This window comes from Canis lupus, chromosome 5 (assembly GCF_003254725.2).
Source record: "Canis lupus dingo isolate Sandy chromosome 5, ASM325472v2, whole genome shotgun sequence".
NCBI classification, from domain to species: Eukaryota; Metazoa; Chordata; class Mammalia; order Carnivora; family Canidae; genus Canis; species Canis lupus.
This window is the reverse complement of record NC_064247.1, coordinates 82,355,596-82,380,810: the sequence shown is the minus strand read 5'-3', so window position 1 is coordinate 82,380,810 and position 25,215 is coordinate 82,355,596. Positions and strand designations below refer to the sequence as shown.

The 25,215-nt window shown below is 49.7% G+C and overlaps 2 protein-coding genes across 5 annotated transcripts; one reads left to right on the top strand and one right to left on the bottom strand.

Moving 5' to 3' along the window:
• Positions 1–245: 245 nt before the first annotated feature.
• Positions 246–2,180, bottom strand: CIAO2B (cytosolic iron-sulfur assembly component 2B). Its single transcript, XM_025426409.3, has 5 exons — positions 1,989–2,180; positions 1,753–1,832; positions 1,377–1,502; positions 889–934; positions 246–468 (listed from the first exon to the last, which is right to left on the bottom strand). The coding sequence occupies exons 1-5, from the start codon at positions 2,131–2,133 to the stop codon at positions 371–373; spliced, it is 495 nt and encodes a 164-aa protein (XP_025282194.1). The 5' UTR covers positions 2,134–2,180; the 3' UTR covers positions 246–370.
• A 940-nt stretch (positions 2,181–3,120) lies between these two features.
• Positions 3,121–16,381, top strand: CES2 (carboxylesterase 2). 4 transcript variants are annotated; one of them, XM_035716436.2, is made up of 13 exons: positions 3,121–3,281; positions 8,814–9,018; positions 9,881–10,022; positions 10,634–10,767; positions 10,849–11,107; positions 11,365–11,463; positions 11,725–11,865; positions 12,008–12,088; positions 12,340–12,484; positions 12,897–13,034; positions 13,533–13,605; positions 14,066–14,268; positions 15,671–16,381. In XM_035716436.2, exons 1-12 carry the CDS (start codon positions 3,206–3,208, stop codon positions 14,250–14,252), a joined length of 1,680 nt encoding a protein of 559 aa, XP_035572329.1. In that variant the 5' UTR covers positions 3,121–3,205; the 3' UTR covers positions 14,253–14,268; positions 15,671–16,381. The 4 variants fall into 4 exon arrangements, with proteins under 4 accessions (XP_035572329.1, XP_035572328.1, XP_025282190.1 ...); XM_035716435.2 differs by having other exon boundaries at positions 15,582–16,381; XM_025426405.3 differs by lacking the exon at positions 15,671–16,381 and having other exon boundaries at positions 14,066–14,595.
• The last annotated feature ends 8,834 nt before the right edge of the window (positions 16,382–25,215 follow it).

Here is a 25,215-nt window from a genome sequence, read left to right as displayed (position 1 = left end):
AAGGCCAATGCTGCAACATGTTAACAATTTGAATACAGATGATGGGTATACAGGAGTGTTCACTACACTAATCTTTCAATTTTTTTGTATGCTTGCAACTTTTCTTAATGACACCACTGGGAGAAATTTTAAAAACGCATTACATCTCATTGACCCAACCCGTATAGGAATTTGCACTCACGATCACCATCTCCTCCCAAACGCGTAATGACCCAAAATGAAAGATTCTGAGACACACTGGGAAATGAGTATAAATTAAGAGTTTATTACAAAATGCAAAATGTTAGTTCCTCATTGTCAGTGATTCAAGAAAACAAGGCCATGGGCCCTGGGTGTGATGGGGGGGGGGGGGGGGGGCAAAAAGCCAGGCTCAGGAGCGGGCTGACAGGCACTGGTTCACAACCTCCAGCAGGTGGGTATTCTCTAGGGCGGCTGCCACCCGTTCCTTATCCGCAAGCTGCTTATTCACTGGATGAGAAGGAAGGAATAGAGAAGGAAGATCAAAGCTAGACTCTGGACAGCCTGCCAGCCAGCCCCATGTCTAACCCTTGTGTGTATATAGATATGCACTCATTCTAATCTCCTGTCACCTCATTTCCAGGACCCCAGGACTTGACCTAGCTACCCAAGCCACCTGAGCCCACAATGATCCCTCCCACCCAGCTCCTCGTGTCTGCTGCCCCCTGTACCATCAAGGACCCTGGTCCTGTGTACTTAGGAAAGGGAGAGGGCAGGAATGGAAGAACATGGTAAGCACAGGAGACTTAAGCTGGCTTCACTCCACTGAGGAGTCATGCACTCAGCCCCTCTCCTTCCATCTTGCCCTACAAACCACCATGGCAAGGGGGAAACCTCAGGGCCAATGCCTCAACATCAGCCCACACTTACCTGCATGCTCCGAGGCATGGGTCCCTGGTGTAATGTGCACATCCATCTGGGAGGGGGAGATAGGTGGGGTCTGAGCACTTATTACCTGTCTACCCCCTCGCCCCCTTTCCCCCACTCACCACCGTCCACTGATCCTTCCTCCTCATTGTGACTGTGGACTCTGGACCGTCCATTATGCCCCAACCCCACTCACAGCCACTCCATCTCTATCCAAAGAACTGGCTGACTACCGCTGACATAAAGGCCTGCCTGTGCCCCATCACGGCTCCAAATCTATATACAGCTTTCTACTCCCTTTCCTGCCACACTCACTACGCTTCTGCACTTTCCACTTCAGGCCTTTATACTTGTCCCATTCAGTTGGAAGGGCTCCTCCCAGTTTCATCACTGCCAGCTGGGATCCTTGCAGGTCTCGCTGTGATGTCCATGTCTTCCTCCGTAGCAGAAGCTCACCCCTGTCCTACCCCTGGGGCTCAGTTCCAATTTACCTTGAAACGCTGGGGAAGGGATCGAAGAAGTTTGACTTTGATGGACAGGCCAATAAGGGTGGCCATGCTGCAGTGTGGAATGGTGGGTGTGAAGGCGACGGCCACCGTGCTCTCGGGGTCGCTCACCTGGTTGGGAGAACGACATCTCGTGAGAAGGCACTCCCTTCTTCTTAGTACGTTGCTTCGGGCAAATCGTCTAGCCTCTATGGGCCTCAGTTTCCCTGTCCATAAAATGGGCACAGCAATCCCTCCCTCCTCCCCTTCCGAGGATTCCCTGACGAGTCCCTGAGCTGAAAGAACGCCAGGCTCCTGGTGCAGATGAGCTTTCCTGACTCTCCCGGACCACCCGCCCCCTCGGACGCTGTGAGTGACTCACCTGAACCCGGACTTGCTCTACTACGTTCAATTCTTCCAGTGTCAGTGGATGCTCCGGGTCATTGATGGAGCGAATCAGATGTGGCAAGTGAAGGAAAAGGGACTCTGTGCCCTGGCCCACTCAGAACCCTCCGCCGGGACAGCCCGGGGCTGCTACACTCCACCACCTAGCGGACGGCGTCGCTTCAGCCCCCTCCCAGGCCCCCGCGAGCCCGCCCGCGCGGCAGCGGCGGATATCGAAGATCTCGCGCGCGTCGATGCTGTCTGGAACCTGCTCGTCCTCCTCGCCCGCGGTCACCGGCCGCTCCCCGGAGCGTTCGTAGATGAGAGGGTTGGCGTTCTCCAGGAGGCCGGCCCCGACCCCGCCGCCGCCGCCCACCATGGCGAAGCCGCTGCGGCCGTGCACTTCCGCTGTAGCCGGAGCACTTCCGGGGGACGGGAAGGGGGCGGGGCGGGGCGACGGGGTCGCGGCAGGGACATGCTGCGCCGGCCGCGCTGGGCCCGGGCTCCGCGGGGAGCGGCGGCCGCGGTGCCCTCCGCTCGCTAACCCGGGGAGACGCAGAGCGCGCGTTCACAGAGAGGCCCCCCAGCCGTGCGGGGCCGTCCGAGCCCTTGGGGCGGCGGAGCTGCGGAGGCCGCGGCTGGCTCTCGGGGGCGTAAAGAGCGTGTCCCCGGGCACCGCCTCCTCCGCGAAGTCCGCCGGCGGGCGGGCTGGGGCCCCGGGCAGGTGCTCCCGGCGCCGTTTACTGCGCTTCGGAGCCTCCTGGCGTCCCCCCCCCCCCCGTCCCTCCGTGTCAGCCGGATGCGTGCCGTGAGCTCCACCTTTGCGGGGGTGCGGAGGGAGCCGCGGGACTGGGCTCCGCTGTCCTGAACCCATGAGTGCACTTCAGAAGGCAGCCGTGACGAGGGAGGAGCCCCACGGAGACCCTCAGATTAGGGGGCGCAGGGCCGAGGGACCTTGAGGTGGACCCAGAAGCCGGGAGGAGCCTTCTGGATGGACAGTCACCCCGCCCTGCACCTCCCCACGCGGCTCCCTTCACGGGGAACAAAGGCCGTTCCCGTTCCTCCATCTGTGGGGGCCGGTGGGGCACCTCCTCCCGGGAGCGCTCCCGGGTTCCAGCACCACAGCGCCCAGCGCCCCTCCCCAGCGCCCGGCCACCCCACGGGGCCTGGGACTCCAAGGGCAGGGAGCACAGTCGCTCCGGTTGAGGCGGGGGCTGCGGGCGTTGTGGGGGGCTGCCGAAGGCCCTCGCCCCCTTCTGGGAAGCCCAAGGGGCGCCGGGCCCGGGGAAGCCGCCTGGCGCCTGCCGGCCTCGGTTCCGCCTGCGGCCTCTCGCCCCGCTCGGGCCCCCGCCCGCCCCGCCCACTCCCAGCCCAGTCCAAACTCCGAACACTCCCGGAGCTGCGGCCGGTGGGGCCTGGGGACAGTCCGGGTGAACGGAGTGCGCCCCGCGATGCGGTTGGACGGGTTTCGCGCGCGGCTGAGCGCCGTGGTCTGTGGGCTCCTGCTTCCCCTAGTCCTGGGCCGGGGTGAGGCTCCCTGGGGGGCAAGGCCGGGTCGGACTTGCCAGATTCTGCAGCCGCGGGACCTGAGGCTGCGGGAGGGAAGGCCCTGGGGCCGGGGGGCGGAGGGGGGGACCCTAGGGAGGGGGCGGCGGAAAACCGCGGTGCTGACAAACGTGCTTGCACCTGCCCCAATGCTTGGAAACCCTTGGGTGGGCCCCCGAGGTGCAGAGAGAGTCGGGGCAGCAGAGGTCACACAGTATGGAGGGGTGAGGGAGGCCGGAGCTCTGAGCAGTGCCTTGAGGCAGTGGGAGTGGGGGGCACAACTCAGGATATTTCCTTCTTAGTGTTTGTGGTGGAGCTGGTGCTGCCTGTGAAAAATGACAATAGTAATTATCTTCCTGCCGAGGTTTGGCTTTAAGTGTTGCCCCCTTGGCCAGAGGGACGTCCTGGCATCTGCTGAGCGCCCCTCCAAAGGGTCCCGGGTCAAGATTACTGGCTTCCGGGGAATCCAGCCGTGCCAGCCCCCACCCCTGTATGTCTATCATACCCCCCCGTAAGCCCCATGTACCCAACTGGGCCAAGGGCACCTTTTGGCCTCCAGGGCAAAGATGATTGCACTTTGTGTCAACTTTGGATTGGATTCTGCTGGCTATGATCAGTAGCTGAGGCTGTGCTGACACTATGCCTGCGGCCTGCACAGCTCCTGCACCCCCTCTTACCAGTGATCCTCTCACCCCAAATGGCTCTACCTGTGAGACCCAGCTATCCTCCTTGCTTCCCAGGCCTCCTTGCTGCCCTAGAGACATCCATATTAATCCCTTGGGCTTGGCCCACCCCCAGGGGCCTCTGTTCTTACCAGCTGTTCACCAGGCTCTCAGAGGTCACGGAAACCTTTCAGCGGAATGATTTGCTAGGCCTTGCTGATACTTCCCTTGAAAAAAATGTTAATATTTGGATTGCCCCCACATTCAAAAAGAAAAAATAGAGAAACTATAATAAGAGAGGATGCAGGTGATATGTCTGACCCTCTCCTGTCCCATCCCATCCTGGCTTCTTCATAGGTACCCTTAGGATCCCCAGGGCCTTCTACACACCACTCAGGAGTTTGCCCAAGAATGGATGTGTTCATTCATCTTTGGTTTGGTTTTCACCTAAATGGTCACAAACTCCCTCCTTTTCTGGCACACGGCTTTTCCACTTCCTGACACAGGAATGACCTCCTCACATGGTAGAGCTTCCTCATCCTGTTTCATGAAGGGTTTCTCTTCAAGGAGGAAGCATCCTTGATGTAACTGCCCTCTACTCAAGGACATTTCAACAGGTTGCATCCTTTGCTATAACAACCTTCAGGCAGTGGAGACCAGTGGCCACAGTGAGTTACGTGGACAGATAGCCCACCCGGCAAGGAACTGTGTGTAGACCACAAGTTACTGGGGAGAGGGGTAGGCCTGTGACTTGGAAAGACATTGCTCAGTTGTCCTCAGTGGAACTTGTGAGTGGCTGTTGACTCTGGCCTTATCCACAAGCCTGTTGATTGATGTGGATCTGACAGGTGATCTAAGCAGGGAAATCGGTGGGCGAGCTGGGAAGGAAAAAGTGGGTCTGGCAGGGGAGTGGGACTGAACATGCAAAACCCGGAGACAGGCAGGCACCAGCATGGCCGCTTCCCCTCTGCCCGGCCCCCCTTGGGCTTCCTCAAAAGGGGGCTGAGAGACTTCGGCAGCCCCTCCACAATACCCACAGCCCTCTCCTCAAAATCGGAGTGACTGTGTTCACTGTCCTTATAGTCACAGGCCCCGTGGGGTGTTCGGGGGCTGGAGACTGGGAGCAGTAAGCTGTGATGGTGGAACCCGGGAGAGCTTCCGTGAGGTGGTGCCCTATCAGGATCCCCACAGATGTAGAAATGGGAACAACCAGGACCAGGACACCTGGGTGGCTCAGCAGTTGGGTGTCTGCCTTCACCTTAAGGTGTGATCCTGGGGTCCTGGTTTGGATCCTACATCGGGCTCCCTGCATGGGGCCTGCTTCTCCCTCTGTCTGTGTCTTTACCTCTCTCTCTCTTTCTGTGCCACTCATGAATAAGGAAAGAAAAAAGAAAGAAAGAAAGAAAGAAAGAAAGAAAGGAAGGAAGGAAGGAAGGAAGGAAGGAAGGAAGGAAGGAAGGAAGGAAGGAAGAAGAAAGAAAGAAAGAAAGAAAGAAAGAAAGAAAGAGAAAGAAAGGGGATCCCTGGGTGGTGCAGCGGTTTGGCGCCTGCCTTTGGCCCAGGGCGCGATCCTGGAGACCCGGGATCGAATCCCACGTCGGGCTCCCGGTGCATGGAGCCTGCTTCTCCCTCTGCCTGTGTCTCCGCCCCCTCTCTCTCTCTCTCTGCAACTATCATAAATAAAAAAATAAAAGCCTTTAAAAAAAAAAAAGAAAAAGAAGAAAAGAAAGAAAAAGAAGGAACGGCCTTTGTTCTAGGTGAAGGGAACCGCATGAGGAAATGCAGGGAGGCATGACTGCCCATCCTGAAAGCTCCTCCTTGCTTTCAGGACTCGCTTTCTGGGTCTACCTTCAAAGTTCCTCATCCTGTATTGTCTCTGATCTGGAGGTAGTATAGATCCTTGAGGCTGTTGTTTTGTTTTATTTTACAAATAAAATTTATTATGGAACCAGGCTCAGATTGGCCAAATTCTGCAGAAGAACCTAAACCTGCAGTAGGAAAGCTCCAGGCAGGCAGGAGACAGTGGAGATGACACCAGGGGAACCAAGAGGCTGACTGCTTACCTTCCTGCACCACCTGGAGGGATAGAGAGGGTTGGGGCTGCCTGTGGTCACACAGCACCAAAGGGTTTCCAGTCTATAGTAGAGTAATATAACACACCCACTAAATCCATGATCTACCTTCAACGATTATCAAGACCTGAGCAACCTAGTTTTGTCTCCTTTGAACCATTATTTGAAGCAAATCTCACACATGATATCATCTGTAGAGTTTTAATGGCCTATTAAAGGCCTATTATATATATATATAACAATATCATGGGGGCAGCCTGGGTGGCTCAGTGGTTTAGTGCCCCTTCAGCCCAGGGCGTGACCCTGGAGACCTGGGATCGAGTCCCACGTCGGGCTCCCTGCATGGAGCCTGCTTCTCCCTCTGCCTGTGTCTCTGCCTCTCTATGTCTCTCTGTCTCTCAGAATAAATAAATGAAATCTTAAAAAAAAAAAACAAAACCTATCATGATTTCTTAATGCAATCAAATATCTAGCCAAATGTTCTTATTTTGTCTGATCTCATAAGTGATATTTACAGGGTTTTGTTTTTTATTAGAGAGAGAGCATGAGAGAGAGATCACAAGCAGGGAGGAATTGGAGAGGGAGAAGCAGACTCCCCACTGAGCAGGGAGCATGATGGAGGGCTCGATGCAGAGCTGCTTGATCCCAGGACCCTGAGATCATGACCTGACATGAAAGCAGATGCTTAACTGACTGAACCACCCAGGTGCCCTGCAGGCTTTTTTTTTTTTTTTTTTAATCAGGATTCAAATAAGGTCCATACTTTGAAAACTGGTAAATGTGTTTCTTTTCTTAGAACAGCTTTGAAATACAATCCACATAGCATATCATTCACCCATTTTTTTCCCATTCACCCATTTAAAGTGTACAATTCAATGGCTTTTAGTTTATACACAGAGTTCACCACATTGATTCCTCTGTTCCCCCCAACTTGAGCCCTAGGTAACCACCAATATGCTTTATGTCTATGGATATGCCAATTCTGGGCATTTCATATAAATGAAATCATTTAATATGTGATCCTTTGTGATGGACTTATTTCACTGAGCATAGGTTTTCAAGGTTCACCCACGTTGTAGCATGTCCAGTATTTTTTTCTCTGTATTACTGAGCGATATTCCATTGTGTAGATGTGATACATTCTATTGATCCATTTTTCAGTTGATGGACATTTTGGATTGTTCCCACTTTTTGGCTATTATAAATTTGGATTGTTGCCACTTTTAGACTATGAGCACTCACGTGCAGGTTCTTGTGGGGATGTATGTTTTCAGTTCTCTTGGGTTTATACCTAGAAGTAGAATTGCTGGGTCATATGCTAACTCTGTGTTTAACTTTTTGAAGAACTTCCCGATTGCTTTCCAAAGCACCTGCACCACTTTGCCTTCTCACCAGCAATCTGTGATGGTTCCAGTTTTCCTACGTCCTTACCAACATTTGTTATTGTCAGTCTTTTTAATGTATCTCTTTTAGCCTTCAGCCTTCCATTGCCCCTCTTTTATTTTCCTTGCAATTTTGTTTTTATGTAGAAGAAACCAGTTTAGTTGTTGTGGAGAGGATCTCAGAGTTTAGGCTTTGCTGATTACATCCACCTGGTGTCTTTTAACTGTTTCTCCCAGGATGCCTGTAAACTTATATTCATATATTTATATTCTAGAGGCTTGATCAGATTTCAATTTTAGGTTCCGCTTCATTATGTTTTGGGGCAAGACTACTTCATATGGGGCTATGAACTCCCAACAGAAAACATACATCATCTGTCTTGCTTTTGTGGCAAAGTTAGTTGTTGACATCACAGATCTCAATGAGCGTTTCTCTTAGCATAGCATGACTGAGGTGAACATTTCTTCCTTTGTGTACGAGTCATTTATTTGTATTCCTTACTCTGTCTGAACATGTTCCCTCACCATTTCATAGTCTTTCACCAAATATGCACAGCTGGCACATGTCTTATTCATTTGTAGAAATTCTTTGTGTGGGGCACCTGGGTGGCTTGGCCAGTGAAGCGTCTGCCTTCAGCGCAGGTCACGATCCCAGGGATTCCTGGGATCAAGCCCCACATCGGGCTCCCTGCTCAGTGGAGAGCCTGCTTCTCCCTCTCCCTCTGCTGCTCCCCCTGCTTGTGCTCTCACACTGTCAAATAAGTAAGTAATTTTTTTTTTTAAAGAAAGGAAATTCTTTGTGTTAAGAATATCACCTGGGCTCTTTCTGTTAGATGATTTTCAATCACTTTCTCCTTCCCTTTTCCCCATAGTAGGGCAGGTGGTGCTTCTTTCTAGTTACAGTGATGCCTCATTTTTGTAACCCTCCTCACCACATCATCACTCTTTGTTTGAAAGATGCTTTCTTGGTGTCATTTCTTGCCACCTAGAGCATGAGATCCCTAAGGACAGGAGCCTCGACTGCCCGATTCCCACAGTTCGCCTTACTGTCTCATCTGACCCACACAGTCAGCAGAAAGGACGCTCTCACCCCTTCAAGCTTATTTAACCATTTGTTTGAAGTTCCTGGGGCCAAACTATGGTGCCAGGTCCCAGAGAGCCTCACTGAGTGTAGTGGAGAAGGCTGGGGCCAGACCCAGGGAAAAGAGTTGAGGGAGTGGGCAGGAGTGGGGAGAGGGTGGACACACTGGGTTAAAGGCAGGGCAGGGAATTTGTAAAGCAAGTGTTTGTAGATCAGAGTCCCTTGAACTGAGGACAGGAAGGAGCTGGCAGCATCAACAGCCTGGGAGGGTGGCTGATTGGTAGGCTCAACCCTGATGTCTGATTCTCTGCTCACAGGCCAGGACTCTGCTAGCCCCATCCGGACCACACACACAGGGCAGGTGCGAGGGAGCCTCGTCCATGTGGAAGGCACCGATGTGGGAGTCCACACCTTCCTGGGAATTCCTTTTGCCAAGCCGCCTCTAGGGCCACTACGATTTGCACCCCCTGAGCCCCCTGAGCCTTGGAGTGGTGTAAAAGATGGGACCTCCCACCCAGCCATGTAAGCAGGGAGTCTAGGAACTCCAGTCCCTGGGGTGGAGGGTACTCTGAGCTCTGGGCCAGGCTGCAGTTGTCATTTCATCTAAACTCCCACAGCCAGTCTCCCCTCTGAGTTTGGTGGATCACCACCTATATCTTTCCCAGGAGCATGCAGAGGCTTGGAAGGGTAAAGCAACTTGCCTAGGTTCATGGCCTGGAACTTAAAGCAGAGTTACACATCTGCGTGGATTCTAGTTGTATCAAGTGGTTCCCTGCCACCAGGGGAGGCTTGGTTGGATCCATGAACCCTGTAGGAGCCCCTGACTCCAGCAGCAGATACTGTAGATATTGAGGAGTAGAGGACCCCCCACTGTGTTCACCTATTGGGCCAGTAACAGGGCCAGCTGCCATTGGCCAAAGGGCATGTGTATGTTCTTGCAACTGGCAACTCTGTGGGAGAGATGAGGTTCCCTGAGAACGTGACTTGAGATGAGGGATATTCTACTGTCCTTCTCATGAGAAATTAATATCCATTCATTTGGGCAGCCCATGCATGTGGGCCATTCTCCTGTTCAGGCCTGTCCGGGTACAGGAATACAGTGGTGAATGTCAACACATGCAACCCATACCTCTCCCAGAAACCCCAAGAGTCAAGATTTCCCAGCCTCGGGAGGATTGGTATCCAAGGTCTTATAACCTTGAGGCCTTCCTGGAAGACTGGGCTCCATCCCAGCCTCCCCAGAGCTGGGGGCCTGTGACTTGGCGCAGAGGGTTTTTAGGGAAAGACCCATGTGTGAGCATGGTCTCGGGGAAATGAGACTGAGGGTGGTGGGGAGCTAATCTGGGTCCAGGATCTGGGTTTGACCATGGTACGGCCCCACTAGGTGTGTGCAGAACATCACTACTGCAAATGCAATGGCTCTGAAATTGCTGAATATGACCCTGCCTCTCACCTCCATGTCCGAGGACTGCTTATACCTTAGCATCTATACACCTGCCCATGCCAGTGAAGGCTCCAATCTGCCTGTGAGTACTAGGACCCGTCTGGCTGGGTTGTGGGAGCACATTTCTTCTACAGAAAGACTAGAAAGGACAAGGTCAGCCTGGGCCCCCTGCAGTGCGGATCCTGTTGAGAAGCCTCTCACTATTGAGTCCAAGAAAGTGCTCCTTATCCAACGTGAGTGGCTGATCTTGGGGCATGGGGTCATGGAACCCTGACTGCTCCTAGAGGTCGGAAGCTGTGGCCCTGGGATGGACCCAAGACTCACCAAACCAACTCATGCTCAAGACACCCACTCCTAGGGGTATCTGTTGGCCAGTGAGAATGGAGAAACTTAATTAAGGTACATATGGGATGATCAAGGAGACACCCCTTTTCTTTCCACCTCAGAGAGTTCCAGGAGAAATGGAGCCAGACTTTGGTATATACGGTAGGACCCAAAGTGTGGGAGGCCTGGTTTTCCTGATAGAAATTGGGTCACCTTCATCCAGGTCATGAAGAAGGTCACCTGTCCTGCCTGAGTTTGATCTATGTGGTTAGGCAGACAGAGCCAAAATGGTGGATAGTCCAGGTAGCAGCCCCAGTAGGGTGTTGGCTGGGTGGTAGCCACATGGTGTCTGTGCCTCAATTTCCCAAGGTGTCGGTGTGGATCCACGGTGGTTCGCTTATGATAGGCATGGCTTCCATGTATGATGGCTCCGCACTGGTAGCCTTTGAGGACTTGGTGGTTGTCATTATCCAGTACCGCCTGGGTGTGCTGGGCTTCTTCAGGTGAGACTGGGGCTGGGCAGGGCAATGTCAACCGAGTGAAGCCAGGACAGCCCCATGATCCCTGTCCTTGCCACCCCACAGCACTGGAGACAAGCATGCAACTGGCAATTGGGGCTACCTGGATCAAGTGGCCGCGCTACGCTGGATCCAGCAAAATATTGCCTATTTTGGAGGAGACCCTGGCTGTGTCACCATTTTTGGGGGGTCCGCAGGTGGCATAAGCGTGTCCTTACATGTTGTGTCCCCCATGTCCCAAGGACTCTTCCATCGTGCCATCATGGAGAGTGGTGTGGCCCTGTTGCCCGGCCTCACTGTCAGCTCCTCTGATGAGGTCACCACGGTAAGCATCCCCTCCTGTGAGAAGCCAGAGTCCTGCCTCAGCTCTTACGTCTCGGCCTCCATCACTCTGTTAAATGAGCATAACCAGGGGCCCCAGCATGGGCAGGACTGTCTAGCCAGGTGGGCTGGCCCCTTGGCTGAGGCCTCCGAGTTCACACGTAATACCTTGTGAAATTTGGGGAGTACCTGCCGAGACCTTAGGCAATCCGTCTCCCCCGTCTGGAAGGATGAGCCAGCCCTTGCCTTATCTCTTTACAGAGGGTGGCCAAGCTGTCTGGGTGTGGCCAAGTTGACTCAGAGGCCCTGGTGGGCTGCCTGAGAAGCAAGAGCGAGGAGGAGATTCTGGCCATCAGCAAGGTGGGGCTGAATGGACGCGCGTATGGAGGAAGGGGAGCAATAGGTGTGGGGAGCATGTCCTTTACATTCTCTGGGCAAGTTACTCCATCTCCACGCCTTAGTCCTCACAGCCCTGGGTGGGAAGTTGAGGCTAGGCCATGCTAAGCCAGCTGCAAGACCTCTTGGGGAGGGGGCGTGAGCACCCTGGAGGAGCTGGGAAGGGATGAATGGGACTCAGGGCATCAGAAAATGTCTGGGACCTCACCTTGTGGGTCCTCTCAGCACTTCAAGTTCTTCCCTGCTGTGGTGGATGGGACCTTCCTGCCCAGGCACCCCCAGGAGCTGCTGGCCTTTGCTGACTTTCAACCTGTCCCCAGCATCATTGGTGTCAACAACAATGAGTTCGGTTGGCTCCTCCCCTTGGTGAGGCCCAAGCTCCCAGGTGCCAGGCCCCTGGGCGGGGGTCGGGGGGTGGGGGTGGGGAGGTGGGAGAGGGTGGCAGGGCTCAGGGCTTCATAGCTCTAGGACCATTCTGTCCTCAACTTGAGTTTCCCCTGCTATCCAGACCCTGAACATCTCTGACCCCAAGAAGGAAATGGACAAAGAGATGGTGAAAGCTACTCTACAGCAAATGTCATCATTGGTGGTGAGGCTTCTGGGGTCCTGCCTCAATGGAGAGGGACTCCTCTCCTGTCCAGAGGCAGGGGAAATGCATCCCCAAGATATCTTGTCCATGTATTAGTCCCCATGAGCAAAGGCTGGAGTCATCCCCAGAGCTCACCCTCTTTCTCCCATTCCTATACCTTCCCAGGATCCATCTCCCCAAACCTGACCCTGCTGCCTCCCTGCTGCTGCCAACCTGCCTAATCTGACTATTTCTGATCAATCTGGGGGTAGGCATTGCCTCCTGAGGCTGGTGACCTGTTGATAGAGGAGTACATAGAGGACAGCGCGGATCCACAGACCATCAAAGCCCAGTTCCATGAGATGATGGAGGACACCATCTTCGTGATCCCAGCACTCCAAGTAGCCAATTTTCAGCGTGAGTGTATCTATAACTAAGGCCAGAGCAGCAAGGGTGCAGCTCAGAGGTGTATGTCCCCATTGGTTGACCAGGTCCCAACCCATGTCTGTTTTTTGGGCCCCTAGGTGGCAAGCACTTGATGTCTGTCATCTCAGTAAATGCTCACAGCTGGTCTAAGAGACAGGCATTTTCCCCGATTTTACAGATGAGAGCCTTCAGTGACTTGCTCAAAACCACACAGCTAGGAAGTTCCGAGGTCACTATTTGAACCCAGGTCCTTCTCATTGCTCTTGCTCCAGCCAAGGGTTCCCTCATCCCATTGTTCAGATTCCAACCAGCTTTGGACCTAGCTATCTTGCCACTGTGGGTGATGTAGAAGAGCCCCAGGTAAGGGACCACCATGTCACGGCCTGCACATCCCACCCCCTAGGTTCTCATGCCCCTGTCTACTTCTATGAGTTCCAACATCAGCCCAGCTTCTTCAAGGACATCAAGCCGCCCCACGTGAGGGCAGACCATGGTGACGAGTTACTCTTCGTCTTTGGAACCATCTCCTGGAGAGGCTATGGTGAGTGTCCCTGGGCGGGGTCTCTCAGAGACTCCTCATTCCCAGAATGTGGGCCTTGGCTGGGTCCCTGAGTGAGGGTGATTGCCCTCCCTGTACAGATGAGCAAACTGAGGCTCAGAGAGAGGATGGGATCAGGTGCCCAAGATCTCACAGCTGGAGAGGCTGAGCTAGAGAGGCTGAGCTAGAATCAGAGTCGAAGACTTCAGACTGGTGCCTGGGCTCCCCCCACCTCTCCCCAGGGTGTTCAGAAGGCATATTTGTTTCTCAAGTGGCTTTCCAGTGCCAGAAGGAAGAAGGGAGCCTTCTAGATCAGGAATGGGCCTCGTTGGGGTGAGGAGAGGGCCTGGTGCCCCAGGGCTGGGGGGGAGTGGGCAGAGAGCCTGCAAGGAAGGACCCAGGGAAAAGTTACACAAGGGCTGGTGAGCATAGTGGGGGCTGACCCATGTGCTGAACTGGGCTTGGCCCTCACCTGGATCCTTGTCCTCTTGTTTTCTGTAGTTAAAGTCACTGAGGAAGAAAAGCTGTTGAGCAGGAAGATCATGAAGTACTGGGCTAACTTTGCTCGAAATGGGTGAGATGTCGCACCCCACCTCAACCTCTAGGGGTGGGGGAGCTTGAACCCATTCAGGACCTCCCTTCACTGTTGTGACCTCCTCAGTGTACTTGAACCCTTAAATGCATGGTGGCTCCTTCCCAGCTCCAGGTCCCACACAGACAAGGAGGGGTCTTGTGGGTGCTAGATGCTCTGTCCATCTCCAGGTGACCTGGAAGAGGGTGATAATGTTATGTTACCCACAGAGCCTCCCTCTGACCATAAAGGAGAACACAGTCCAGGTTGCCCTGCTCCCTGGTAACACTCTGGTGGGAGGCAGTTTCTTTCCTAAATCTAGAAATACCCCCACCCCTGTCGTTCCCCCAGCCCACCTGGCCTGTCGGGCGCCCTTGCCCGGCCCCAGGTGGAGCACCAGGTCTGGGCTCCACAGGGCTCAGAGCGCCTCTCTGCCTGCCCTGCCGGGGTGGCATGTCTACAGGAACCCTAATGGCAAGGATCTGCCCCTCTGGCCTGTGTTCGACCAGGAAGAGCAGTACCTGCAGCTGAACACGCAGCCTGCAGTGAGTCGGGCCCTGAAGTCTCACAGGCTTCAGTTCTGGATGAAGACCCTACCCCAGAAGATGCAGGAGCTGATGCAGGCGGAGAAGAAGCACACAGAGCTGTAGCTCCCTGCGTCTGGGGGTGAGGGGCCAGGGGGCTGGGCTTGAGGGCAGGTGGGGTCTGCCGGATATGCCCCCCCACCCACTGAGGAGCCAGGGGCTTTTCCCTCAGTCACACAGTCTTTCATTCATTCTGCCAGCCAGCCAGCCAGCATTCATTAAGAACCTACTGCATTGGGGTCCCCGGGTGGCTCAGCGGTTTAGCGCCGCCTTCAGCCCAGGGCGTGATCCTGGAGTCCCGGATCAGGTCCCACATGGGGCTCCTGCATGGACCCTGCTTCTCCCTCTGCCTGTGTCTCTGCCTCTGTCTCTCTCTCTCAAGAATAAATAAAATCTTAAGAAAAAAAGATCCTACTGCATGTTAGTTGCCAAGCCCCCCATAGGTCCTCTCATGTTAGACACACTCAGTGAATCCCCCCATGAAGCTGTGGGTGGGTAAGCCCCAGTAGAAGTTCATGCCCTGCTGAGCCTCGGGTGCCATCCCCTCTTCCTCACCTCTCTCCATCCCCACCCTCCCTCTCCTCTCCCTTGAAGGAGGGTGCTTTGGGAAATGCTACCTATGCCTGGCTCTCAAGTCTCCCATGCCCTCATATGTGTCAGGAGCCAGTAGAAATCTGGATCCCAGGAGCTCCGAGATCTTGGCCACCAAAGCCACCAACTACTGAGAATGTAGAAATCCCTGGCCCCACCTTTGTCTCCTAGACTAAATGTCATCTATCACTGACATTTGAACACCTACCCAGTCACTTACCTGTGTCTCACAGAGGGGACTGACTCCATTTTGGGGAAGAAGTAGGACTGAGCTCCACTGACGGAGCCAGTTCAGTGGCCAAGAGAGCTGGGTCGGTCCCTCAGCCACCTGCCTCTTGAAGCGTGCCTTTATTCTCCGAGGTTCTGTGACACTGGGAGCTCCCACTTTACACAATTGTAGCGCATCCAGGCAGATGTCAATCAATATGATGTTTCCTAGAAGTGGATTGAGGAGCCAGAAAGGCTAGAAAAAGAGACTCTTGTCCCCTGGCTTCCAAAGGGCTCTCCATCCAAGGAAGTCTTCCCTTGACTTTTGGGGTTCTCCTTGCCAACCATCTCCCCACCCTCTGCCAAGCATCCGCCATCTCCAGGTTGGCATTGTTTTCCTGCTTAGCACATTGCTTCCCCTAAACTTTTCCATCACCTTACCCACCCTGCCCCCTGAGGAAACCCTCTCTTATACAGTGTTTGAGCTCGGTGTGCAAAAATACCAAATTGTATTCACTCTGCGTGTGTTCCAGAGTGCTGTGTTCCACCAAAGCACTTTTTCTATGTCTCTAAGAGGCCATATGCTTCTTCTCGTAGGCCTAAGAGCCCTGCTATGCCTCTACGTCTGTCCAACCTGCCCTCTCCAGGCACTAGATTCCCAAGGAGGAATGCTTCCTTCCCTCCAGGACTTGCGAGCCCAACCATACATCCTCCAAAGGGCCGTCTGAAGGATGGGGAGCAGCCACCAGATGGCAGATGAGGATAACCCTTAAGCCTGGGCCGTCTAAAACTAGGGAGACCAAAGGGGCTTTTGTGGCCGCTGACTGGTGCATACCGCTTCTCCAGCATCCTGTAAGCATTTATCGAGCACCCACAGCATGCATGTTTTTCAGTCCTGTGGATGCACAATATGCTTTTCAAAAGTGAGCTCCCAGGACCAGTTTTTTTTAGTCATCTTATTATTTTTTAACAGCTTTATGTTGGAATACTTTACATAGCATTAAATTCACCCACTTTAAGTGTACAGTTTCACAAATTTGGCTAAATGTATAAGACATATGACCACCATCATATCAAGTGTTAGAATGCTTCTGTTAGTCCAAAGAGCTCCTTCATGCTCCCCTGCCATCAATCACTGCCCTGACCCTGGCACTGCACAACCACCGAATTGCTTTCTATTGCTAGTTTGCCTTCTCTAGAATGTAATAGAAATTGAATCACTTATGACTCCTCTCTGTCACTTAGTATAATGTTTCTAAGATTCAGCAGGTAGGTTCCTTTTATTGCAGAGTAGTATTCCATAGATGGTAGGCTACATTTTTTTTCATTCACCGATTAATGGATATTCGAGTGATTTTTTTTTGGCTCTTTTTATTAAAGTTGCTGTGACCTTTTCAGTCGGGTCTTTGTGTAAATGTATGTTTTCACTTCTTTGGGGAAAATGGCTGAGAGTGGAATTGCTGGGTTATGTGGCAAGTGCCTGTTCAACTTTATTTTTTTTTTTGTAGATTTTTTTTTATTGGAGTTCAATTTGCCAACATATAGCATATCACCCAGTACTCATCCCGTCAAGTGCCCCCCTCAGTGCCCGTCACCCAGTCACCCCAACCCCTGCCCACTTCACTTTCCACCACCCCTACTTTGTTTCGCAGAGTTAGGAGTCTTTCATGTTCTGTCTCCCTCACTGATATTTCCCACTCATTTTCTCTCCTTTCCCCTTTATTCCCTTTCACTATTTTTTATATTCCCCAAATGAATGAGACCATATAATGTTTGTCCTTCTCAGATTGACTTACTTCACTCAGCATAATACCCTCCAGTTCCATCCACGTGAAGCAAATGGTGGGTATTGGTCGTTTCTAATGGCTGAGGAATATTCCATTGTATGCATAGACCACAGCTTCTTTATCCATCATCTGTCGATGGACACCGAGGCTCCTTCCACAGCTTGGCTATTGTGGACGTTGCTGCTATAAACATCGGGGTGCAGGTGTCCTGGCGTTTCACTGCATCTGTATCTTTGGGGTAAATCCCCAGCAGTGCAATTGCTACTGGGCATAGGGCAGCTCTATTTTTAACTCTTTTAACACAGTTTTTAACACAGTTTTCCAGAGTGGCTGCACCAGTTCACATTCCCACCAAAAGTGCAAGAGGGTTCCCCTTTCTCCGCATCCTCTCCAACATTTGTTGTTTCCTGTCCTGTTAATTTTCACGGTTCTCACTGGTGTGAGCTGGTATCTCATGGTGGTTTTGATTTGTATTTCCCCGCTGGCCAGTGATGTGGAGCATTTTCTCACGTGCTTGTTGGCCATGTCTATGTCTTCCTCTGTAAGATTTCTGTTCATGTCTTTTGCCCATTTCATGATTGGATTGTTTTTTTCTTTGCTGTTGAGTTCAATAAGTTCTTTATAGATCTTGGATACCAGCCCTTTATCTGATGTGTCATTTGCAAATATCTTCTCCCATTCTGTAGGTTGTCTTGTAGTTTTGTTAGCTGTTTCTTTTGCTGGGCAGAAGCTTCTTATCTTGATGAAGTCCCAATAATTCATTTTTGCTTTTGTTTCCCTTGCCTTCATATATGTATCTTGCAAGAAGTTGCTGTGGCTGAGTTCAAAAACGGTGTTGCCTGTGTTCTCCTCTAGGAGTTTGATGGATTCTTGTCTCACATTTAGATCTTTCATCCATTTTGAGTTTATCTTTGTGTCTGGTGTAAGAGAATGGTCCAGTTTCATTCTTCTGCACGTGGCGTCCAATTTTCCCAGCACCATTTATTGAAGAGACTGTCCTTTTCCCAGTGGATAGTCTTTACTGCTTTGTCAAATATTAGTTGACCATAGAGTTGAGGGTCCACTTCTGGATTCTCTATGCAGTTCCATTGATCTATGTGTCTGTTTTTGTGCCAGTACCACACTGTCTTGATGACCACAGCTTTGTAGTACAACCTGAAATCCGGCATTGTGATGCCCCCGACTCTGGTTTTCTTTTTCAATATTCCCCTGGCTATTCGGGGTCTTTTCTGATTCCACACAAATCTTAAGATTATTTGTTCCAACTCTCTGAAGAAAGTCCATGGTATTTTGATAGGGATTGCATTAAATGTGTACATTGCCCTGGGTAGCATCGATATTTTCACAGTATTAATTCTGCCAATCCATGAGCATGGAATATTTTTCCATCTCTTTGCGTCTTCCTCAATTTCTTTCAGAAGTGTTCTATAGTTTTTAGGGTATAGATCCTTTACCTCTTTGGTTAGGTTTATTCCTAGGTATCTTATGCTTGGGGTGCAATTGTAAATGGGATTGACTCCTTAATTTCTCCTTCTTCAGTCTCATTGTTAGTGTATAGAAATGCCACTGACTTCTGGGCATTGCTTTTGTATCCCGCCACACTGCCGAATTGCTGTATGAGTTCTAGCAATCTTGGGGTGGAGTCTTGGGTTTTCTATGTACAGTCATGTCATCTGCCAAGAGGAAGAGTTTGACTTCTTCTTTTCCAATTTGAATGCCTTTTATTTCTTTTTGTTGCCTGATTGCTGAGGCTAGGACTTCTAGTACTATGTTGAATAGCAGTGGTGAGAGTGAACATCCCTGTCGTGTTCCTGATCTTAGGGGAAAGGCTCCCAGTGTTTCCCCATTGAGAATGATATTTGCTGTGGGCTTTTCATAGATGGCTTTTAAGATGCTGAGGAATGTTCCCTCTATCTCTACACTATGAAGAGCTTTGATCAGGAATGGATGCTGTATTTTGTCAAATGCTTTCTTTGTATCTATTGAGAAGATCATATGGTTCTTGTTTTTTTCTCTTGTTGATAATGCTCTATCACGTTGATTGCTTTACGAGTGTTGAACCAGCCTTGCATCCCAGGCATAAATCCCACTTGGTCATGGTGAATAATCTTCTTAAAGTACTGTTGGATCCTATTGGCTAGTATCTTGTTGAGAATTTTTGCATCTGTGTTCATCAGGGATATTGGTCTATAATTCTCCTTTTTGGTGGGGTCTTTGTCTGGTTTTGGAATTAAGGTGATGCTAGCCTCATAGAACGAGTTTGGAAGTATTCCATCCCTTTCTTTCGGAACAGCTTTAGTAGAATAGGTATTGTTTCTTCTTTAAACGTTTGATAGAATTCCCCTGGGAAGCCATCTGGCCCTGGGCTTTTATGTTTGGGGAGGTTTTTGATGGCTGCTTCAATTTCCTCCCTGGTTATTGGCCTGTTCAGGTTTTCTGTTCCTTCCTGTTCCAGTTTTGGTAGTTTGTGGTTTTCCAGAAATGCGTTCATTTCTTCTAGATTGCCTAATTTATTGGCATATAGCCTCTCATAATATGTTTTTAAAATCATTTGTATGTCCTTGGTATTGGTTGTGATCTCTCCTTTTTCATTCGTGATTTTATTAGAGTCTTTTCTCTTTTGTTTTTAATAAGGTTGGCTAATGGTTTATCTATCTTATTAATTCTCTCAAAGAACCAACTCCTGGTTTTGTTGATCTGTTCCACAGTTCTGGTCTCTATTTCATTGAATTCTGCTCGAATCTTTATTAACTCTCTTCTTCTGCTGGGTGTAGGTTTTATTTGCTGTTCTTTCTCCAGTTCCTTTAGGTGCAAGGTTAGCTTGTGTACTTCAGTTTTTTCCAATTTTTTGAGGGATGCTTGTATTGCAATGTATTTCCTTCTCAGGACTGCTTTTGTTGTATCCCAAAGATTTTGAACGTTTGTATCTTCATTCTCCTTAGTTTCCATGAGTCTTTTTTTTTTAAGATTTTATTTATTTATGAGGGAGAATGAGAGAGAGAATGAGAGAGAGAGAGAGAGAGGCAGAGGGAGAAACAGGCTCCATGCAGGGAGCCCGATGCCGGACTTGATCCCAGGACTCCAGGATCACACCCTGGGCCGAAGGCAGGTGCTAAACCGCTGAGCCACCCAGGGATCTCCCTCCATGAATCTTTTTAATTCTTCTCTAATTTCCTGGTTGACCCTTTCATCTTTTAGCAGGATGGTCGTTAACCTCCACATGTTTGAATTTCTTCCAAATTTCTTCTTTTGATTGAGTTCAAGTTTCAAAGCATTAAAAGCATTATGGTCTGAAAATATGCAGGGGACAATCCCAATCTTTTGGTATCGGTTGAGACCTGATTTGTGACCCAGTATGTGGTCTATTCTGGAGAAAGTTCCATGTGCACTTGAGAAGAATGTGTATTCAGTTGCGTTTGGATGTAAAGTTCTGTAAATATCTGTGAAATCCATCTGGTCCATTGTATCATTTAAAGCTCTTGTTTCTTTGAAGATGTTGTGCTTAGAAGGTCTATCATTTGCAGAAAGCACTGTGTTGAAGTCTCCCAGTATAAGTGTATTATTATCTAAGTATGTCTTAACTTTGGTTATTAATTAATTGATGTACTTGGCAGCTCCCACATTAGGGGCATAAATATTCATGATTGTTAGGTCCTCTTGTTGGATAGATCCTTTAAGTATGATATAGTGTCCCTCTTCATCTCTTACTACAGTCTTTGGAATAAACTTTAATTTATCTGATATGAGGATTGCTACCCCTGCTTTCTTTTCAGGACCATTTGAATGGTAAATGGTTCTCCAGCCTTTCATTTTCAGGCTGGAGGTGTCCTTAGGTCTAAAATGAGTCTCTTGTAGACAGCAAATAGATGGGTCTTGCTTTTTTATCCAGTCTGAAACCCTGCATCTTTTGATGGGATCATTAAGCCTATTCACTTTCAGAGTTATCATTGAAAGATATGAATTTAGTGTCATCATAATACCTATTCAGTCCCTGTTTCTTTAGGCTTCCTCTTTCTTTTACAGGGTCCCCCTTAATATTTCTTGCAGAGATGGTTTGGTGGTCACATATTCTTTCAGTTTCTGCCTATACTGGAAGCTCTTTATCTCTCCTTCTATTCTGAATGAGAGCCTTGCTGGATAGAGTATTCTTGGTTGCATGTTTTTCTCATTTAGGACCCTGAATATATCCTACCAGCCCTTTCTGGCCTGCCAGGTCTCTGTGGAGAGGTCTGCTGTTAATCTAATATTTCTCCCCATATAAGTTAGGGATCTCTTGTCTCTTAATGCTTTAAGGATTTTCTCTTTATCTTTGGAATATGCAAGTTTCACTATTAAATGTCAAGGTGTAAAATAAATAAATAAATAAATAAATAAATAAATAAATAAATATCAAGGTGTGAACTTTTTTTATTGATTTTAGGGGGGGACCTCTCTATCTCCTGGATCTGAATACCTGTTTCCCTCCCGAAGTTAGGGAAGTTCTCAGCTATGATTTGTTCAAATATGTTTTCTGGTCCTCTGTCCCTTTTGGCACCCTCTGGAACCCCAATTAAACATAGATTTTTTCTTCTGAGGCTGTCATTTATTTCCCTTAGCCTTTCCTCATGGTCTTTTAATTGTTTTTCTCTTTTTTCCTCAGCTTCCTTCCTTGCCATCAACTTGCCTTCTATGTCATTCACTCTTTCTTCTACCTCATTAACCCTTGTCGTTAGGACCTCCAGCTTGGATTGCATCTCATTTAATTGATTTTTAATTTCGGCCTGATTAGATCTAAATTCTGCAGTCATGAAGTCTCTTGAATCCATTATGCTTTTTTCCAGAGACACCAGTAGCTTTATTTTTTTTTTCACCAGTAGCTTTATAATTGTGCTTCTGAATTGGCTCTCTGACATCAAATTGTAATACAAATTCTGTAACTCTGTGGCAGAGAGTACTGTTTCTGATTCTTTCTTTTGTGGTGAGTTCATCTTTCTAGTCATTTTGCTTAGTGCAGAGTGGCTAAAAACCAGTTGTACTTGTTAGAAGCACAAACTCTTCTCTCTGTAGTATTCCAGCTGTTCTCTCATTAACTCTCAGGCTGAATTCATAGGTTTACAGGATGATTTGAACGTTATCTAGGTAAGTTGGTGGGGATAGATGACTTGGGGACCCTACTCCTCCGCCATCTTGCCCCGCTCCCATTTGACTTTTTTTTCCCCCGTTTGACTTTTAAAGAAAATGCCAACCTGTCTTCCAAAGCGACTGTACCATGTACCACCAGCCATCTGTGAGGGTTCTAGTCACTCCATCACCTGTCAACACTGGGTCTTACCAGTTTTCTGCAGCTGATTAATTTTACTGGGTGGTGGTGGTATCTTATTGTGCTTGATTTCCTATTTCTGTGTCTTCCTCCTCTCTGTCTCTTTCCCTGTCCTTATCTCTCTGTCTCTCCCCTCCTTGCTCTTGCTCTCCTACAGGTACCTATGGATCAAGGTGCAGGGAGAGGAATGCACCCCACCTGAGAGACTGCCAAAGACAATCTGGGAAGGCGCACTGGTTATTTTTCACAGAAGGGAGTTTGACCTTAGACTTCTTCTGCTCCAAGTGTCAGCTGGAATCCTAGGAGAGAATCTGACATCTTGTCTAGGAGTGATCCTTGCCTTATTCCTCACTGACCAGGACTTCTGTTTGAAATAGTCAATATTTGCCAGTGCCCCACACTCTCCACACATCCCCCCACCATCCCAGCTCCCAGCCAGCCATGCTTCCAACACTAAGGCTCAGAGGGGAGTCCTGCCTTTACTTGGGGTAGACAGTGTCCCAGAGAGACAGACACCCTGACAGGCCATGCCCTGAGGTAAGAACAGGCTTCCATTGGCTCTGGTGCTGTGCCTTGTGTTTTCACACATGCAACCTCACTTCAACCCTGTGGGGTGGTTCCTATTATCACTGTTTTGTGGATAATAAAGCCAGACGCAGAGCTCTGAGTATAAGGTCACACAGCTAGCACTCGGCAGAGGCAGGATTTGAACACAAGAGATCTGGCTTTTACATCACATCATCCCAGGATTTGGAAGAGGATTTAGTTGTGAATAAGAATCTTCCTGCTCCCCTTCCTCCATTCTCTCTACCTGCAGACCTCAGATCCTCCTGCCAGGAGCCTAAGGGCCTTTTGAGGGCAGTGCCCTGCTTCTGCCTCGTTATTTGAGGAGTCTCAAGAGAGTGGGTCTACATGAGAAAGTCACCCCTAAATTATACCCTGGGTATCCTCAGTCCTCGGGCCCTGGCAAGGCAGCCTAGGCCCAAGGCCCTAAGGCTTTATAAGAGTATCAGCCAGAAAACCTGAGTGGCTCAGTTGGTTAAGTGATCTGCCTTTGGCTCAGATCATGATCTCAGGGTCCTGGGATCAAGTCCTGCATCAGGCTCCCTGCTCATCGAGGAGTCTGCTTCTCCTTTCTCTGATCCTCTTCCTGCTTCTCTCTCTCAAATAAATAAAAATATTTTTTTTTCTTAAAGATTTTATTTATTTATTCATGAGAGACACACACACAGAGAGAGGCAGAGACATAGGCAGGCCTCGATCCCGGGTCTATGGGAGAAGTAGGCTTCCTCCCGATGTGGGACTCCATCTCAGGACTCTGGGATCATGCCCTGAGCCAAAGGCAGACATTCAACCACACTGAGCCACCCAGGCATTCCAATAAAAAATCTAAAAAAAAATTTTTTTAAGTAGTTAAAAAAAAAGAGTATTAGCCAGCCACGATAGAAAAAGAGCTTGCCAGTTTTTCAAGATATTAAAACATAGAATTACCATGTGACCAACAATGCCATTCCTAGATGTATACAGTCAAGAGAAATGAAAGTATAGGAACTCTCAGAAACTTGTACACAATTGTTTGCAGCAGTAGTACTCATAATAGTCAAGGTAGAAACCACTCAAGTGCCCATCATTAAATGAATGGATACACAAATCATGATATAGCCATTGAGTGAAATATTAGTATCTAGCCATAAAATGGACCAAAGAACCAATTCGTGCTACAACTAGAATGAACCTCAGAAGCATTATACTAAGTGAGCGAAGCCAAACACAAAAGGCCACATATTGCCTGATCATTGTTATGTGCTATATCCCAAATAGATAAATCCAGGAAGACAGAAAGCAGGTTAATCAGGTTATCAGGTTATGGGGAGTTGGGGAAGGGGTGCGTGGGAATGGGAATGATTATTTAATGGGTATCGGATATTTTCCTGAGGTAATGAAAGAGTTTTGTAACTAGAGAGATGTGGTAGTTGCATGAAATTGCAAATGCACAAATGCCACTCAATTACATACTTTAAAATGGTTAAGGGGATCCCTGGATGGCTCAGAGGTTTAGTGCCTGCCTTCGGCCCAGAGCGTGGTCCTGGAGTCCCTGGATCAAGTCCCACATCGGGCTCCCTGCATGGAGCCTGCTTCTCTCTCTGCCTGTGTCTCTGCCTGTGTCTCTGCCTCTCTCTGTGTGTGTCTCTCATGAATAAATAAATTTTAAAAATCTAAAAATAAAATAAAATGGCTAATTGGGGACTCCTGGGTGGCTCAGCGGTTGGGCGCCTGCCTTCAGCTCAGGGTATGATCCCAGGATCCTGGAATCAAGTCCCACATCGGGCTCCTTGCATGGAGCCCGCTTCTCCCTCTGCCTGTGTCTCTGCCTCTCACTCTCTCTGTGTCTCTCATAAATAAATAAATAAAATCTTTAAAAAAAAAAACAAAAACCCTCAGTGGACCAACCGCCCCATCTGGCCAGTGGTCAGCCCTGAGCCCTAGCGCCTGGTAGTCAGGCAGGGGAAGGAGGGCTCAGAGAGTGTACTTCAGGGGTGTGGATGATGCAATATTTGGGAGGGGGAGGGCAAAAAGCCCGGCCCTTGGAGGTCTGTAGTCCTGGGTTCAAATTCTAGCTTTCCTGACTCCGTGAACTCCACCAGACCCTGGGCACTCATTGCAAGACACACACCCCACTGATCCAAGGAAGTAGCTGGCAGTGACCATGGTGCGGGCACGAGCAAGCCAATAGGCGTGGTGCGGGGGCTGGTGTCAAGTCCTGCCGGCCAAGGGGGTGCCTGAGCCCTGATGCAGGATAGAGGCAACGGAAGGTGATGCTCTTTTTTAAAATGAGGTTAAATGTACATAATATATAATTAATCATTTTATTTATTTATTTATTTAATTTATTTTTAAAGATAAGGGTGGGACTTGATCCCTGGTCTCCAGGACCACGTCCTGGGCTGAAGGAAGCACTAAACTGCTGAGCCACCCAGGGATCCCCTCCACTGAGGGTTTTATGACATAACCCTTTAGAGATTGGTTGTGCCAAGGGCAGGGGTCTTATTATACCTTTCACCGCTTCTGCCTTTAGTCAGTTGTGAGGAACATGGGGATAGGGCCCAGGGTCCTGGGCTGGATGGCCTGTCTTCTCCTGGCTTTC

Coding starts and splice junctions, on each gene's coding strand:
- CIAO2B (XM_025426409.3), bottom strand. CDS start 2,133: ATGGTGGGCGGCGGCGGCGGGGTCGGGGCCGGCCTCCTGGAGAACGCC. Junction 935..1,376: donor CCCTTCCCCAGCGTTTCAAG/GTAAATTGGAAC, acceptor TCCCCCTCCCAG/ATGGATGTGCACATTACACC. Junction 469..888: donor CCATGCCTCGGAGCATGCAG/GTAAGTGTGGGC, acceptor CTTCTCATCCAG/TGAATAAGCAGCTTGCGGAT.
- CES2 (XM_035716436.2), top strand. CDS start 3,206: ATGCGGTTGGACGGGTTTCGCGCGCGGCTGAGCGCCGTGGTCTGTGGG. Junction 9,019..9,880: donor GGGACCTCCCACCCAGCCAT/GTAAGCAGGGAG, acceptor CGGCCCCACTAG/GTGTGTGCAGAACATCACTA. Junction 13,035..13,532: donor CATCTCCTGGAGAGGCTATG/GTGAGTGTCCCT, acceptor TGTTTTCTGTAG/TTAAAGTCACTGAGGAAGAA.